Below are 12,885 nucleotides of genomic sequence, written 5' to 3' on the forward strand. Positions count from 1 at the left end.
TGCAGTCGGGCTATAGTTCCTACCGCTGGGCTTTACACTTTATCGCCTGGCTGTTGCTTTTTCGCCATCGATTATAAAAGGCTATAAGAAATTGTGTAGAAATTCGTGTGCTTTGGAAATCATTAAGTTTGATACGGATCCACCTTGATATTTACAAAACACACGTTATATTTTCCTTTAATACATATTTTTTTTTCATCAATTAAAATGAGAATAATCCATGAAGGATGTGCAAACTTTTAAATCATGAGTTGAATAACGCTGACTCCGCCAGATTAAATATTAGAGCCTAACACAAAGCGGAGCGGCGACGCACCGGCGCCTACAAACCTAACAGGGATACTTCACGCATTGCGCAATGCGTGAAGTATCCCTGTTAGGTTTGTAGGCGCCAATGCGCGTTTCGCGCTGGCTGCCCGCCTGCCGCGCCGCAGCGTGGCACGGCGCTTGAAGCAACTATTTCACACCAGAGGTATTGCACAGTATCATACGAAACTGAAGGCGCTCTAATATATTAGGACTGGCAGGCATCCATCAAAAGTACGGAGCTTTCCTGGCAAAATAAATCAAGATACTACGGCCCAAAAAGAGAGCAGTAGTTCAAAAACTCACAAGCATCCGTAATTAGTAACGTTTAGTACACACTTTATCACCTGGCTGTTGCTTAATCGCCATCGGCTATAAAAGGCTATAGGAAATAGTGTTGCCGGCTGTAGAGGCTGTTGGAAATCTTACAACCGGCTGCAGGTCTATGGTATTTTCAGGGTTGCCAGCGACCGGGAAAACCGGGAAAAGTCAGGGAAAAAAAATCAACCGGGAAAAGTCAGGGAAAGTCAGGGAATTTCGATGTTGGTCAGGGATTTTTCTGATTTTTCGTGGAATTAGGCGCGGGCGGTCTCGGGCTCGCGTTGCGGGATCAACTGGATCAATTTCACTTGAACAGACTGCGTCAGATCCATACTTAAAAGTCAGGGAGAATTATTGGAAAGTCAGGGAAAAGTCAGGGAATGGAAAAAAATAATTTGGCTGGCAACCCTGTATTTTGGAACACAGATTCTACCACCAATTTTTACTAGAGAATGGGAGAGCTGGCGCCTTTTGTGTGCATTTTCCAGGTCCCAAAGTCTGAGACTCCTGTATCACACTGGATCACTTTTTCGATTCATAACCGATTGTTTTCGATACACGGGGACTCGGCCATCCGATGTAAACAAAGAGGATATGAATTATTGCGTTTTCAGATTCTACATCGCCATTTAGGATCGAAAATGGATCGAAAATGTGAGCAAAGCTCGGCGGACACCGGGCTCGGAACTCGTCGACCAGAACCTGGCGCCAGCTATCCTTTTCACATTACGACTCTATGTACTATATGAGGGCTACTCGCTGCTCAAGACGCGCATCTAGCTCGCAGGTGTATCTGGCACTCAAAGCTCTGCTTATCGCAAGCTCCTCTATTCGGCGGCGGTGTCGTGCAAATATAGAACGGAAGCGGGTGGTGGGCCAGGACCGGGCACCGGGGCCGGGGGAAGAAGGAACAAGCGCAAGCGACGAGGAATCGGTGTCTTGGGCAGGAGGAAGACGAGCGAGGTCGAGGGTCGCGTCGGTGGCTAATCAAACAAGGTCTACGCTAATTAGTCGTCGGGGACAAGGGGGACGACCGTGCTCCAAGCACCGAGCAGAGAGATAAAAGCCACCATGTTGTCGGCAGCCCCCGGCCCCCGGCGAAAGGGGCCAACGAGGACAAACAATGTGTCCTGGCGAGTGACGACAGGATGTGCCAACGCGGTGTCGACAAGGTCTCAGTCTCAGGAACCTACCCCAATTTAATCTAACGTAGAATTTGGCAACCCACGAAGAGATCAACGGGAGTAAATATTGCAATTTAGACCGAGCTTCGGTGCTGAAGGGCTTTGGGAGGATAGGGGACTTTGGCGGCTAGGGGTCGCAGAGCGCCAAAGAGCGCTATTAAATCGACTTTATACATACATACAAGTATTGCGATTGGAAACCACAATTTCTGGCTCAGTTTAGAAACAACGTATGTACCGTTAGTTTTCCTACGCACGTAAGTGTTTTTACGGAGGAGCCGCATTTAAGTTCCTAATTGCGAAATGTAGTCCAACTAGAGTTGACCTCTGGATCAATAGACAAGAATGGCGATTAGGTGTCGCAGAGCGCCCGGGCGCGCTGTAAAAGCGACTTGAATGTATGTAGTCCAACTTGAGTTCATATACCTACAGGGAGAGTTCTGTCGCTCCCTCTGATTGGTTTTATAGTCGAGGTCGTGGACTGGCCTGGGGAGGCTGGGGGCGATCGCCCCCTTTCAACTTTAGCCCAAAGGGATCCCTGGATTTTTAGGGCCCATTTCGATACTTATCGAGGAAGCTTACAGCGGCTGCGTATCAGAGCCTCTTTTGAACGCTTCCTCTTCACTTTGATTAAGAGGGGCACCCAATCCCTAATCCACTTTTTAACCACCTCTTTTTGAGGCTTTTAGTGGGGGTTTTTAAGCTTAATTTTGAGTCGGAGCTCACCCAGGCGCTTGGGAGTACCACCTCAAAAAAAGAATTCAATAGTTGATGAAGCTGTCCATTTTATATTTGGCTGGACATTTTAGCCTCATTGTTAGTTTCTGTGTACCCTTAACTGTCCTTGATTCTTAGGCTAAATGCTTTAAAATCGTATCTGTCAAGTAATAATTGTTTTATCTTCCTTATTCTGTTACAGAAACAAACCTAATGATCGAAAAAAAATCCTGAAACGGGAGAAAAAATGGTTGCACATGTTAGAAGACTGGCAAAATTACATGGATAAACATCATAAAACGGTATTTACTTTTTAAGTTTATATTTATATATATAGTAATCTTAATAATTGTCATAAGGTGTGCCTTTTTGAATGTTAAATTTAAAATATATTTTTCTTTTAATCATTTACTTTAAATCCTATAAATTAATTTAAAGAACAATGAGATGTGTAGCATTTAAAGATTAAATGATGCCGGAAAGATCATGATTTTGTATCAAATATAGGCAGATCATGTGGAAATCTATGAAGTAAAATATGAATTGCTGAAATTACTTAATTTGATAGAATAATTTTGATTTTATGCCCTAGGTAAGAGAACGATGTAGGAAAGGGATTCCTGCATCCATCAGGCCTAGAGCATGGCTATTCCTGTGCGGTGGTAAACTACTATTAGACAAACATCCATACCTGTACTCAGATCTATTAAAAAAAGAGGGTGATCCTAGGTGGATAGATGACATTACTAAAGACTTACACAGGCAGTTCCCTGACCATGAAATGTTTGCATCTCAGCAAGGATATGGGTGAGCGATTAAACCTACTTCTAGTCACTGTTGTTTTCATCTAACAAGTTTGTTTGTAAATAGATCCCAAGAAGGAATGCCACACTGTTATAGCAACCAATCCCAGAGTGTATGCCATGGAAAAGTCCTTAATTTTCTAATGTTGAATTTGAGGAGATTGTATCAATGCACTCAAAATCCTGAACTTTTTTGTCAATTAGTGTTCATGTTCACAACCACTCACCTCTATTTGTAGATAGGAGAGGATTAATGTATGAGAGAGGGAATCGTCCATTTTTAAGGCTCTATATATCCTCCAAAATTTAGTATCAACTCTTGAAAGTCCTTGAGAAAATTTCCAGAAGTTCTTAAAAATTCCTTAATTTTATCTTTGAAAACTCTTGAAAAAGGCTCATTAATTTCGTCTTCGTGAGCTCTTATCATCCATGCACAACCCACTGGAACGAACCAAGTATTATTTCTGTTTTCTATGCATAGTCCAGATCATAAAAAGCCACGAGTTCAAAGAATTAATTCATCTGTTTTTCTTTTTCAATTTCATTAATCATCAATTTTGAATTTGAAATGAAAAAATTGTGTAAAGGTTCTGGTGATGGTTATGTTACTTGCCTGCAAATGGCTCTGCGCGATTTGATAGTGATCAAAATTTATTTTGTTTCCTTTTTCTAGAGAGGTAATATTTTGTTTTGTTTTTTCAGGCAAAGAGATTTATTTGATTTATTGAAAGCATATTCCCTGCTGAATCCAGTAGTTGGTTACTGCCAAGCTCAAGCTCCTATCGCTGCATTTTTATTGATGCACATGCCAGCAGAAGAGGCTTTTTGGTGTTTTGTGTCGGTGTGTGATAAATATTTGACTGGATACTTTAGTCAAGGAATGGTAAGTGTTCACGGCTCAACCATTTTTTACCTTTCTTCAAGATGGTTACCATGTTGCTATTCAAGTAAATTTGATAATTTTGTACGAGTATTATTGTAGGAATAGGGATAGTATTTGGACCGTGTTTAGCTGAAAGGAACCAAGCCATATCAGCTATTGTCAAATTGAACGCAGTAATTTAATTTATTACAAGAGAACGTTTGCGCGGATTTCTTTGAAAATTTTTAGGAATTTGCTTTGGACTTTGCAAAATATTAAATGAAAGCACTAAAATCTGCAGTATTTTAGTGCCTCCACCTGTTAGACCAATCATAAACCTTCAAAGAAAATTATGAAAAGAATCATCATTTTGCTTTATTCTATCAAAAATATTTTCTGAACATTTTATTCATAAAAACCAATTCTTCTCCAAATTGGCAAAAGTTCTGTAACTTTGCATGTTTTCAAGAGAAGTGTCTCTAGTTTTATCATCCATTGACACTCTGTTGATATTATATAAATGCACTTTATGTACCAATTTTCTCTCTTCTTTTTTCTATATTAATCTAATTTTTTCCTTCCTTTTTATTTTTCAGGAAGGAATTAAACTAGACGGAGATATTTTATTTGGTTTATTGAAGAAAGTAGCACCAGAAATTTACAAGCATCTGGTGAGCATTCTCCAAAATTATTCCTCTCTTTTCTTAAGCTTTCAGTTTTCACTGGTGTCTTTTATATTTGCGTAACTACTAGAAGGCTGTGCATTGATTTTGAGACTTGTCTGATGATGGATAAATGGCTAAGTAATTAGCTTCAAAAAGAAATGATTTTTTTTCTAGCGTAATCTTGAGCCATTCTTTTATCTGTGTATTGGCTAAACCAACTAATAGCAATTTTCACTGTTGAAATCTGAGACACACTGTGTTTTAGTTTGAGAGCCAGACATTTAGTGAAAAAATCGTGACATAAGTCGTGACACTTAAATCCACACTAATAAGGAAAATGGGTGTCTGCAACACAATGGCACAAGCTACAACATGGCAGACGACCATTTTTAGACGCCTGTGTCTGTACAAGTAAATCTATCGATTTAAGTGGTCAAGACTCGTGTCACCAGTTTGCCACTAAATACCATTGGGCTCTTAGACTATTTCTACTTTTTTTTGTTTACTTTTTCTATTTCTACTTTATTTCTTGGGTCAAAATACTTGAATATTATTTTCTTCAAGTTCTCCTGAATCACCTCTGCTATTTTTACTAACTTCTTTTGTCATGTATTGTTCCAGAAAAAGCAAACTATTGAACCAATCTTGTATATGACCCCCTGGTTTCTGTGTGTCTTCATCCGAACTTTGCCCTGGGACACACTCCTTAGAGTTTGGGACATGTTCCTTGTCGAAGGTATGAATGTTATTTCATCTGTTAAGTTATATACACAGGTTAACAGGGCTTTTGTGCCTGTGCTTATTATTTTACTTACTCATTTTTTAATCTTAAATAATTTTAAAAGTATCAATAAAAAGATTTGTTGATCAAGTTCTACGTGAGGAAATGGAACTTGAAATCGCCAAAAAAACCTATCTCTGTTATAATTTGAGATCTTAATTTGATTCACCTTTAGATTTTAACTGCACCCTAGATGCTAGATTTTTATCAGAAGTCAATTGAAAATCCACTGTACATCCCGTCTCCTTTTATGTTGATTTCTAATCTTAAGCTGATGTTATTTTTCAGGTGTTAAAATAATTTTCAAAATGGCAATAGTTTTGATGAAATTAAGTTTGCATGGCAAACACAAAACCTCCTATTCAGTCATCAAAAAGAAACATCCAACTATGTATGAAACTTTAGAGGCATTGCGAAATCCTCCATTTGAAGAACTGCGCAAAGAAGATGAGATCGTTAATCTAGTAAGTTCAGTTTGATCGTTGAATGCTTTCATAAGATAAGAATTTATATTTTTTTTTATTCAATGTAAGTTCAAAGGAGATTTTTTTATAACTCAGAAATTGTCAAAGATGGAAACAAGTTTGATATTGATACTTGTGGAAGTACTGGCTAAATTCATCTTTCTAAGTCTCAGATATTTTCTTCAGTCAAAATCTACATTGTTTTTCTTTTAGAGTGTAGAAAACATTATGACATGATGTAACAAATTTTCAACTCATCAATTCCTCAGATCAAGTGATTTTTCAGTAACTTAAATGAGTTGTAGGAAACCTTGCTCGTTTTTTTAATAACATAACATTCTCTAATCAAACACTGGAGGCTATTTATTGAAATCATATGTTTGTCAGCCAGTCATGACTAGGCTAAGATTAAATGGAGCTATGTTGTTAGCTGTTCTGATCAGATAACTCGCCGTTTACTTGCAAGCCCTTTGTCGGACTAGATAATGAACTGGTTGTTGGACAGCAAGGAGATGCCCCCAACTATTTGACTATTTAGGTAATCCAGCATTTTGTTTTATTTTTTTCTTTCAGATTTTAAAGTTAAATTTGACCGATGAAGACTTCGATTACGAGCATATCCGGCAACTAAGGAAGAGGAGAACCCAACAAAATAGACAGAATGCAGCTGCAGCTCGCTGATGTGAAGACCATCAATACACTCTGCCCTGCTCTCTATCTCATCCTTGGTTCAATTTTCTGAGTCTGAGTTGAGCCCTCAAGACTGAATTTGAACAATGAGTAGCTGCCTTTTCTATGAAACCCAGAGGCACCACTCTACACCTATGCTCATCTCTTTGTTCGCGATCATTTTTATGGTGCTCCAAGTATTTCCCTATCTACAAATAAGTAGATTTTTGTCCTTTTTCTCTTCTCTTTTTTCAGTGAAGTTTCTGTAGGGAATTTTCGTCTAAATAAGTTTCATCGCGATCAAAGGAAAATAAACTGCTATTTGCCTCAAACTACAGGAGTTGTTTTCCTCAAAATGTGTCGTTGTAAAATAGGAAAACGGAGATCGGCTGTTATCATATTTATTTGTCTAACTTCTCATTTTATTCCCAATTTTCTATTTATTTTCTTCTTGTATTCAGAGCATAATTTACTAATAAAAATAAAAGACAAATTCTGGAACACTAGCTGCGAAGTATGTTCTCTAACTTATCCTGTAAGCTAGAATGCATAGTCTACATCCTGCAAATTAAATGTAAATTAAAAAATCTAGAGACCACCTGAAAATTGATTGGGTTGTATGATGTTCGAATTTCAAGATGGACAACCTATTTTATGCGGTTCAAGTGAACTTGATAGTTGTCAATATTGGTTGCTGTTATTTTCAGTAATTATTGTAAACTCAAATCTTTTGATGAATGGGGTAAAAAATTTCTATTGTTTCTGGTTTCAAGCTTTCTGTCTCCATGTAACGAAATAAAAAAATTTCTTTAGCTTTTTCGATCTCCAGAACCAATTTTATTTCTTTTTCAAGTAATTTTTGATACTAGATTACAGGAAAGGTAGATTGTAAGGCTTCAAATTCACTTCATTACATTTGTACTGATGCCGTATTATTATATTTTTGTAGTCAGTTCTCATTTTTTGCATGTCTGTCCCTTCCAGAAGGACTGCATATCTGATTATTTAACGCTGAAGAGCCTGCTAGTCATTGTTATTTGTAGCTTTAGTTTTATTATAACATTTAACGTTATTTATTTATTTTTCACAAAGGAGAATTTATTATAGTTATCAAGTGAACACTTATGTGTGAGACACTGACTGATGACTTACACCAAAAAGTTTTCTACACATAAGCATATTATACTGAGGTTGCCTTCGACAAATATTACAGGTCCCCCAAAAGCGATGTTAAACCTGTGCCCTTTAATTGTGAAGACTTCTATAGGTTAGTCTGGCTTAGTGATCATGCTAGTCAGAAGAAGTCTATGGAAGCTTAACCCTGAAGAGTATTAAGTTAGATTCTTAAGTGTATACTATTTTCTGTGCAATCTTCTATTTTACTTTGAAGAAAGCATATTCAAGATCATAATTGTCTATTTGATCTGCTCTTTGACTCTGTTATTGTAATGTTTCGGTTACATCTGTGTTTTTTGCAACACCAGCAGGTAACTTAAATTTAGATCAATTGTAAACGCTGACTGTTTTTTCTTTTTTTTTATTGAACAGTCAGGTATCTGATTTTGTCATGGAGATTAATGCAACAAGCTCGTACGTAATTTTACAATATCGTTGCATTGGCTCTTTATAATTTTTAGTATTTATTTTCTGCATATATTTTTTATTATTAGTGCTGATGACTCAGCACCAAGCTTCTTTCATTGTTGTAATAGCATTTCACACATTATGTCACTTTCTACAGCCTCATTCAATTTATTTTAGTCTACTAGTAGACTAAATAGAGAAACTAGGTTAAAGGGGTGTAGTAGACTAATCATTGAAAGTATGCCTTTGTTGATAGAACAGGTACTGTGCAGGAAATGAATTATGATGTTGATTGTTAATTCTTCGAGATTTTTGTCCTGATTTTATAATCAGGTATTCTACTTAGATTGGTGGGTCCCTCAGTGATAGGACTAAAAGAGAAATGATCAACTAAAGGAAGTAATAATAAAATATCGGAACAAAAAGATAAGGAAGACAGATGTGTATTGGTATAGATTACATGGTTTTTGAATCAGGGTTTATGCCTGGGACGTGCAATAGTCCCCATGCCACTGACAGCACTGCTGACTTAGTATACAACACGAGGTTTAGATCACTGGGATTTGTCAAAAAAATTGTATGCATAATGTTTTGTTAACACCAATAAAACCGCTGTTGGGAACAGCTGACGTTGTCCAATCTACTACAGCTCTCATTTTGTGCAGTTTTATAGCAAAGTGAGTCGTACAGTCAATAAAAAAGATACACATGGCAACAGGTCAGCTTTGCCAACAGTGAACGCTTTGATCGTCATCTGTAAGGGTGTGTCAATTGTCCTTCTTTCATATCTAAAGTTTTTTAGTGGATGGGCAAAAGCAGGTGGGCAAGTGGGCTTGGAACAGAAATAGTATTTAATGATATTAATTGACAAGCAGGATAATTTCCTTTGTATATATACATTTTTTTCTCTTGTAAACCAATTTGCTTATGTTAGAAAATTTTCCAAGTGTTTTTTATTTTGAATTCAACAAACTTGATCTGAAAAGACTTTTTTGTTTACCGAAACATATTTTTAATGTAGTCTTAAAATGCTCAAAAATCTTAAAAACCATCAAGGAATGCTCTACGTTTTCTTGAAGTAACAGTTAATGATTTCTCTTCTATTTCTCCAAAGGAAGCGCAAATTATCAATCCTGTGTATTAATGCAAAAGTTAGTACAAACCAGTGCCTTTCTATGTGTTTCAGAAAATTTTACGTTCCAAGGAGTAAAATCATATTCTCCAAGTGAGCATATCTAATACTTCTCTGCACTTATGGGAGGAGGGGGAAGTTTCTGAAGTTCAAAATTTTTCTACTCTTTTCTTTCCACTAAAAATATGGTTAAATACTCAGAAAAATCTCCGCATGTGACCAGATCTGTGAGAAGGGACCTTATCTTCTTGGAGAAAATTTTCCTCAACCTTTCATAAAAACTTGAACTCATTTTTTTACAACCTAAGAATTTTTGTCATGGAACTGCAGCTCTCATATTTCCTCCAATTTTTGAGGTTTCAGAGTCCAACTTATGTCAAAATTTCCAAATTTTTTGCCTTTATGCTTTAAAAAAAATATGGAAAACTTTCCTCCGAAAGCTAAAATCCCTTTTCACAAATCTGCTTTTGTACGTTGCTGTATGAAACAAGAATGCTGTTACTCCATTCTAGGTTTTCAATTTCTTCTTCAGCAAAATGTTATATTGAAAAAGCTAAGATGCAAAAATTAGCCATTATAAATACCTTCTTTGATTCTGTACGCACTCAAAATATCTGTGTCATGCACTTCAACTATCAGGAACTTGCACTAAAAAATGAGGCACAAAAATAAAACTTCTGGTATTTTTTTGAGAGAGCATCTTGTTTGAGACAAAATTTCATAACTGGAATGGTGTCATAGCATTCTTCTTTCTGTTGGCAGCATACCACGAGGTTTTTCTCATGATTAGGTTCTTTGCTTTTCATGTATTGCTTGCATTTATTCCAAACAGTTAGAGAAATTTTCTGCAAATTTAAACTTAAGCTAAGATGTTCAAATTTTCTTGTTTGCGTACAGTTTGTAGGACTGAATTTATTGAAGGTTTAGCATTTCTCAATCTTTCATGATGATTATCTTTAAACCATGAAACAATTAATTCATAGGAATTATGTACATAGGCTTTTAAGCACATACTCTCACTTGATTAAGAATTTTTTTTTTCCCACAATATTGTTTTTTTTTTTTTTATTCTTCTTTATCTATGTACTGCTATTATTATTATTTCTTAACTTTGCAAATATGTTTTTTTGCGTCTACCTGCATTTATTGGTGCTTCATATTTCTCTTCAATGGTTTTAAAACAAGCATCCCTCCCCCCCCCCCTCCCCACGATTTCTTTCATCATTTATTTTTTATCAAAGCACTTTTGCTAAATAAGACGTAGCTCCTGCTTGCATGTGTGCATATACGCACGCACAGAAACCTAGTCAAGTAGGTCCTTCTTTTTCAAATGATAAAATTTACTCCATTTATTTTTTATCTTCTTCACAATATTTTCGCTTTGCTCTGTTCCTTTTCATGTTTTTTTTGGAAATATGTTGGAACTAAGGTTTCCTAGTTAAAGATCATTATTTTGAATAATAGTTTTGTAAAGAAGATGTAATTTAAAAGATATTACTTCAGCTAAAAACGAGGAAACAAAGCAAGAAAGCTGATAATTCCAAATTTTGATAGAGAAAATGAACATTTCGTACCCTCGAGTTCGTAGGAAATGGACCCCCTAAAGATTTTCTTCCCTTTTGAATGCCCCTGTTCATCCTCCAACTTGTCTACAATCAGAATGCACTGATTAGCATAGAAGGAAAACTCCAAAAACATAATCTACCATCACGGCCTTCGAATGCCAAGACAGTTCTCCACTAATTCTGTTTCCTCAAGTTCTAGAATACACAGTCTCTCACGAAACCAACTCCTCAGTACATAATAACTATCCTGTAACCTTTTTAAGTCAGTAGATAAATTTGTATATAAGAACCATTTCTTTGGTATATATTTTTCTAAAGCCTCAATTTTGAAGCTGAATTTGTACGTTTCATCTTTTTTCCTATCTTTCCTCTAACTTTAAACTCAGTGCCTTGACTTTTAAGGTGTTTCTTTATCTATTATCTGTATGTACAATACCTTTTGTAAACTTTCCGACTGGAAAGAATGTGTATCAACAGTAATAATGTGTTGTAAATACAAATATTTTTACCAAAAGGTAGTCGCTACAAGAAGTACGTGCAAAGTAATGATATATTCGCATTACCTCCAGAATTAATGAAGGTAAATCAAATTGGTGAAAAAAGACTATCTGTGTACTCTCATCTCTGTAGAAAGTCTTAGATTTTTAAATTTAGTCCACTGGTTCACAAGCAACATGATTTTCCTTAAGTATCCTGCGCTTACATGTAAATGTAAATTCTTAATTTTGTGTGCAACAAGATACAACATTTTAGGATACATGCAAAAACAAATATCTCACCTAAAAACTGATTGCCTAGATTTCAAACAAGATTTTTAGAGATTAAAACCCAGTGCTCTAATGAATGATAGCTCTCCTTATCAATTCAATTGATTTATGCTGAATTTTAAGATGAGAACGGCTGTGCTCAAGATTTTAGCTCTGCCGTGGCAAGGAGAGGAAGCAGAAAAAATTATAGTGTATTAACCATTTATACCAATATGAGACGCCTTTAGCATTTCTGGAGATTATACAAATGTGTAATAAGTACTTACTTTACAAATACCCCTTGTAAACTATCTGCTTTAAAATATTATTCTGTAAGTAAACAAGTATGTTATACGACCATCCTCTTACGATTTCTATTTTCTTCATTGTCAGCATTTTTATCTCGAATACTGAGTTTTTTCAGCCTCATTGTGTGTTAAGAATTGATCATGAAAAATTTTGCAGCTCAATTTAACATAAACTTCAATTTGTACCTTGCTATACGGTATCCATTTTGATATATCTTTTTTACGTAAATACTGCTGTCTCCTAACTACTCGGGTTTTCATTGTTGTTTTCCTACATTCTAAAGGGAATGTACAAATGAAAGTTCCATTTGCTGCTCTTACCAGCCAAATAGTCGATTTTTAGTAAAATTTCTGCATTTTTTTTTCTTTCTTTCTTGCAAGCAGGGTTCTTTATGAACTTTTACAAGTGCTTCCTTCCCAAAGTCATCCTGAGTGTGAACCAAGTTTGATTAAACTAAGTTCCTATCACTTAAAGTAATAGAAAGCTCACAAAATAGCTCCTTATGTAATCAAGGGACTATCTATCTTCAAGTCTCAATGTATCCTCTAACTGAAAACTTGGATTCATAACTTAACCGCTCATATCCCTATTTTTCTAACGTGTACAATATCGATCCTTTTGCGTTCAAACCAGCTTTATCTTTCTACTTTAATATTTACTGGCAAATCTCTGTGCTCTTTATTCGCAAAAGTCTCCTATTTTGCTGAACGAATGTCTTAATGCCTGTGTTTGTTCACTTGTGAATCATATGATAGCGGAGGTCAAAATCAATCAGCT

At 36.0% G+C, this 12,885-nt stretch overlaps 1 protein-coding gene across 1 annotated transcript in view; it reads left to right on the plus strand.

The window, feature by feature from the left end:
- The window catches only part of wkd (TBC1 domain family member whacked), a 44,954-nt gene extending 32,186 nt beyond the window's left edge, over positions 1–12,768 (plus strand). Inside the window, exons 3-9 of the mRNA XM_019047509.2 lie at positions 2,731–2,830; positions 3,121–3,335; positions 4,034–4,214; positions 4,790–4,864; positions 5,480–5,594; positions 5,928–6,103; positions 6,677–12,768. Coding sequence (XP_018903054.1) covers positions 2,731–2,830; positions 3,121–3,335; positions 4,034–4,214; positions 4,790–4,864; positions 5,480–5,594; positions 5,928–6,103; positions 6,677–6,784 — 970 coding nt within the window. The 3' untranslated portion in view covers positions 6,785–12,768. The remainder of the gene's footprint in view (positions 1–2,730; positions 2,831–3,120; positions 3,336–4,033; positions 4,215–4,789; positions 4,865–5,479; positions 5,595–5,927; positions 6,104–6,676) is intronic.
- Positions 12,769–12,885: the final 117 nt, after the last annotated feature.

This window comes from Bemisia tabaci, chromosome 4, assembly GCF_918797505.1.
Source record: "Bemisia tabaci chromosome 4, PGI_BMITA_v3".
Classification (NCBI taxonomy): Eukaryota; Metazoa; Arthropoda; class Insecta; order Hemiptera; family Aleyrodidae; genus Bemisia; species Bemisia tabaci.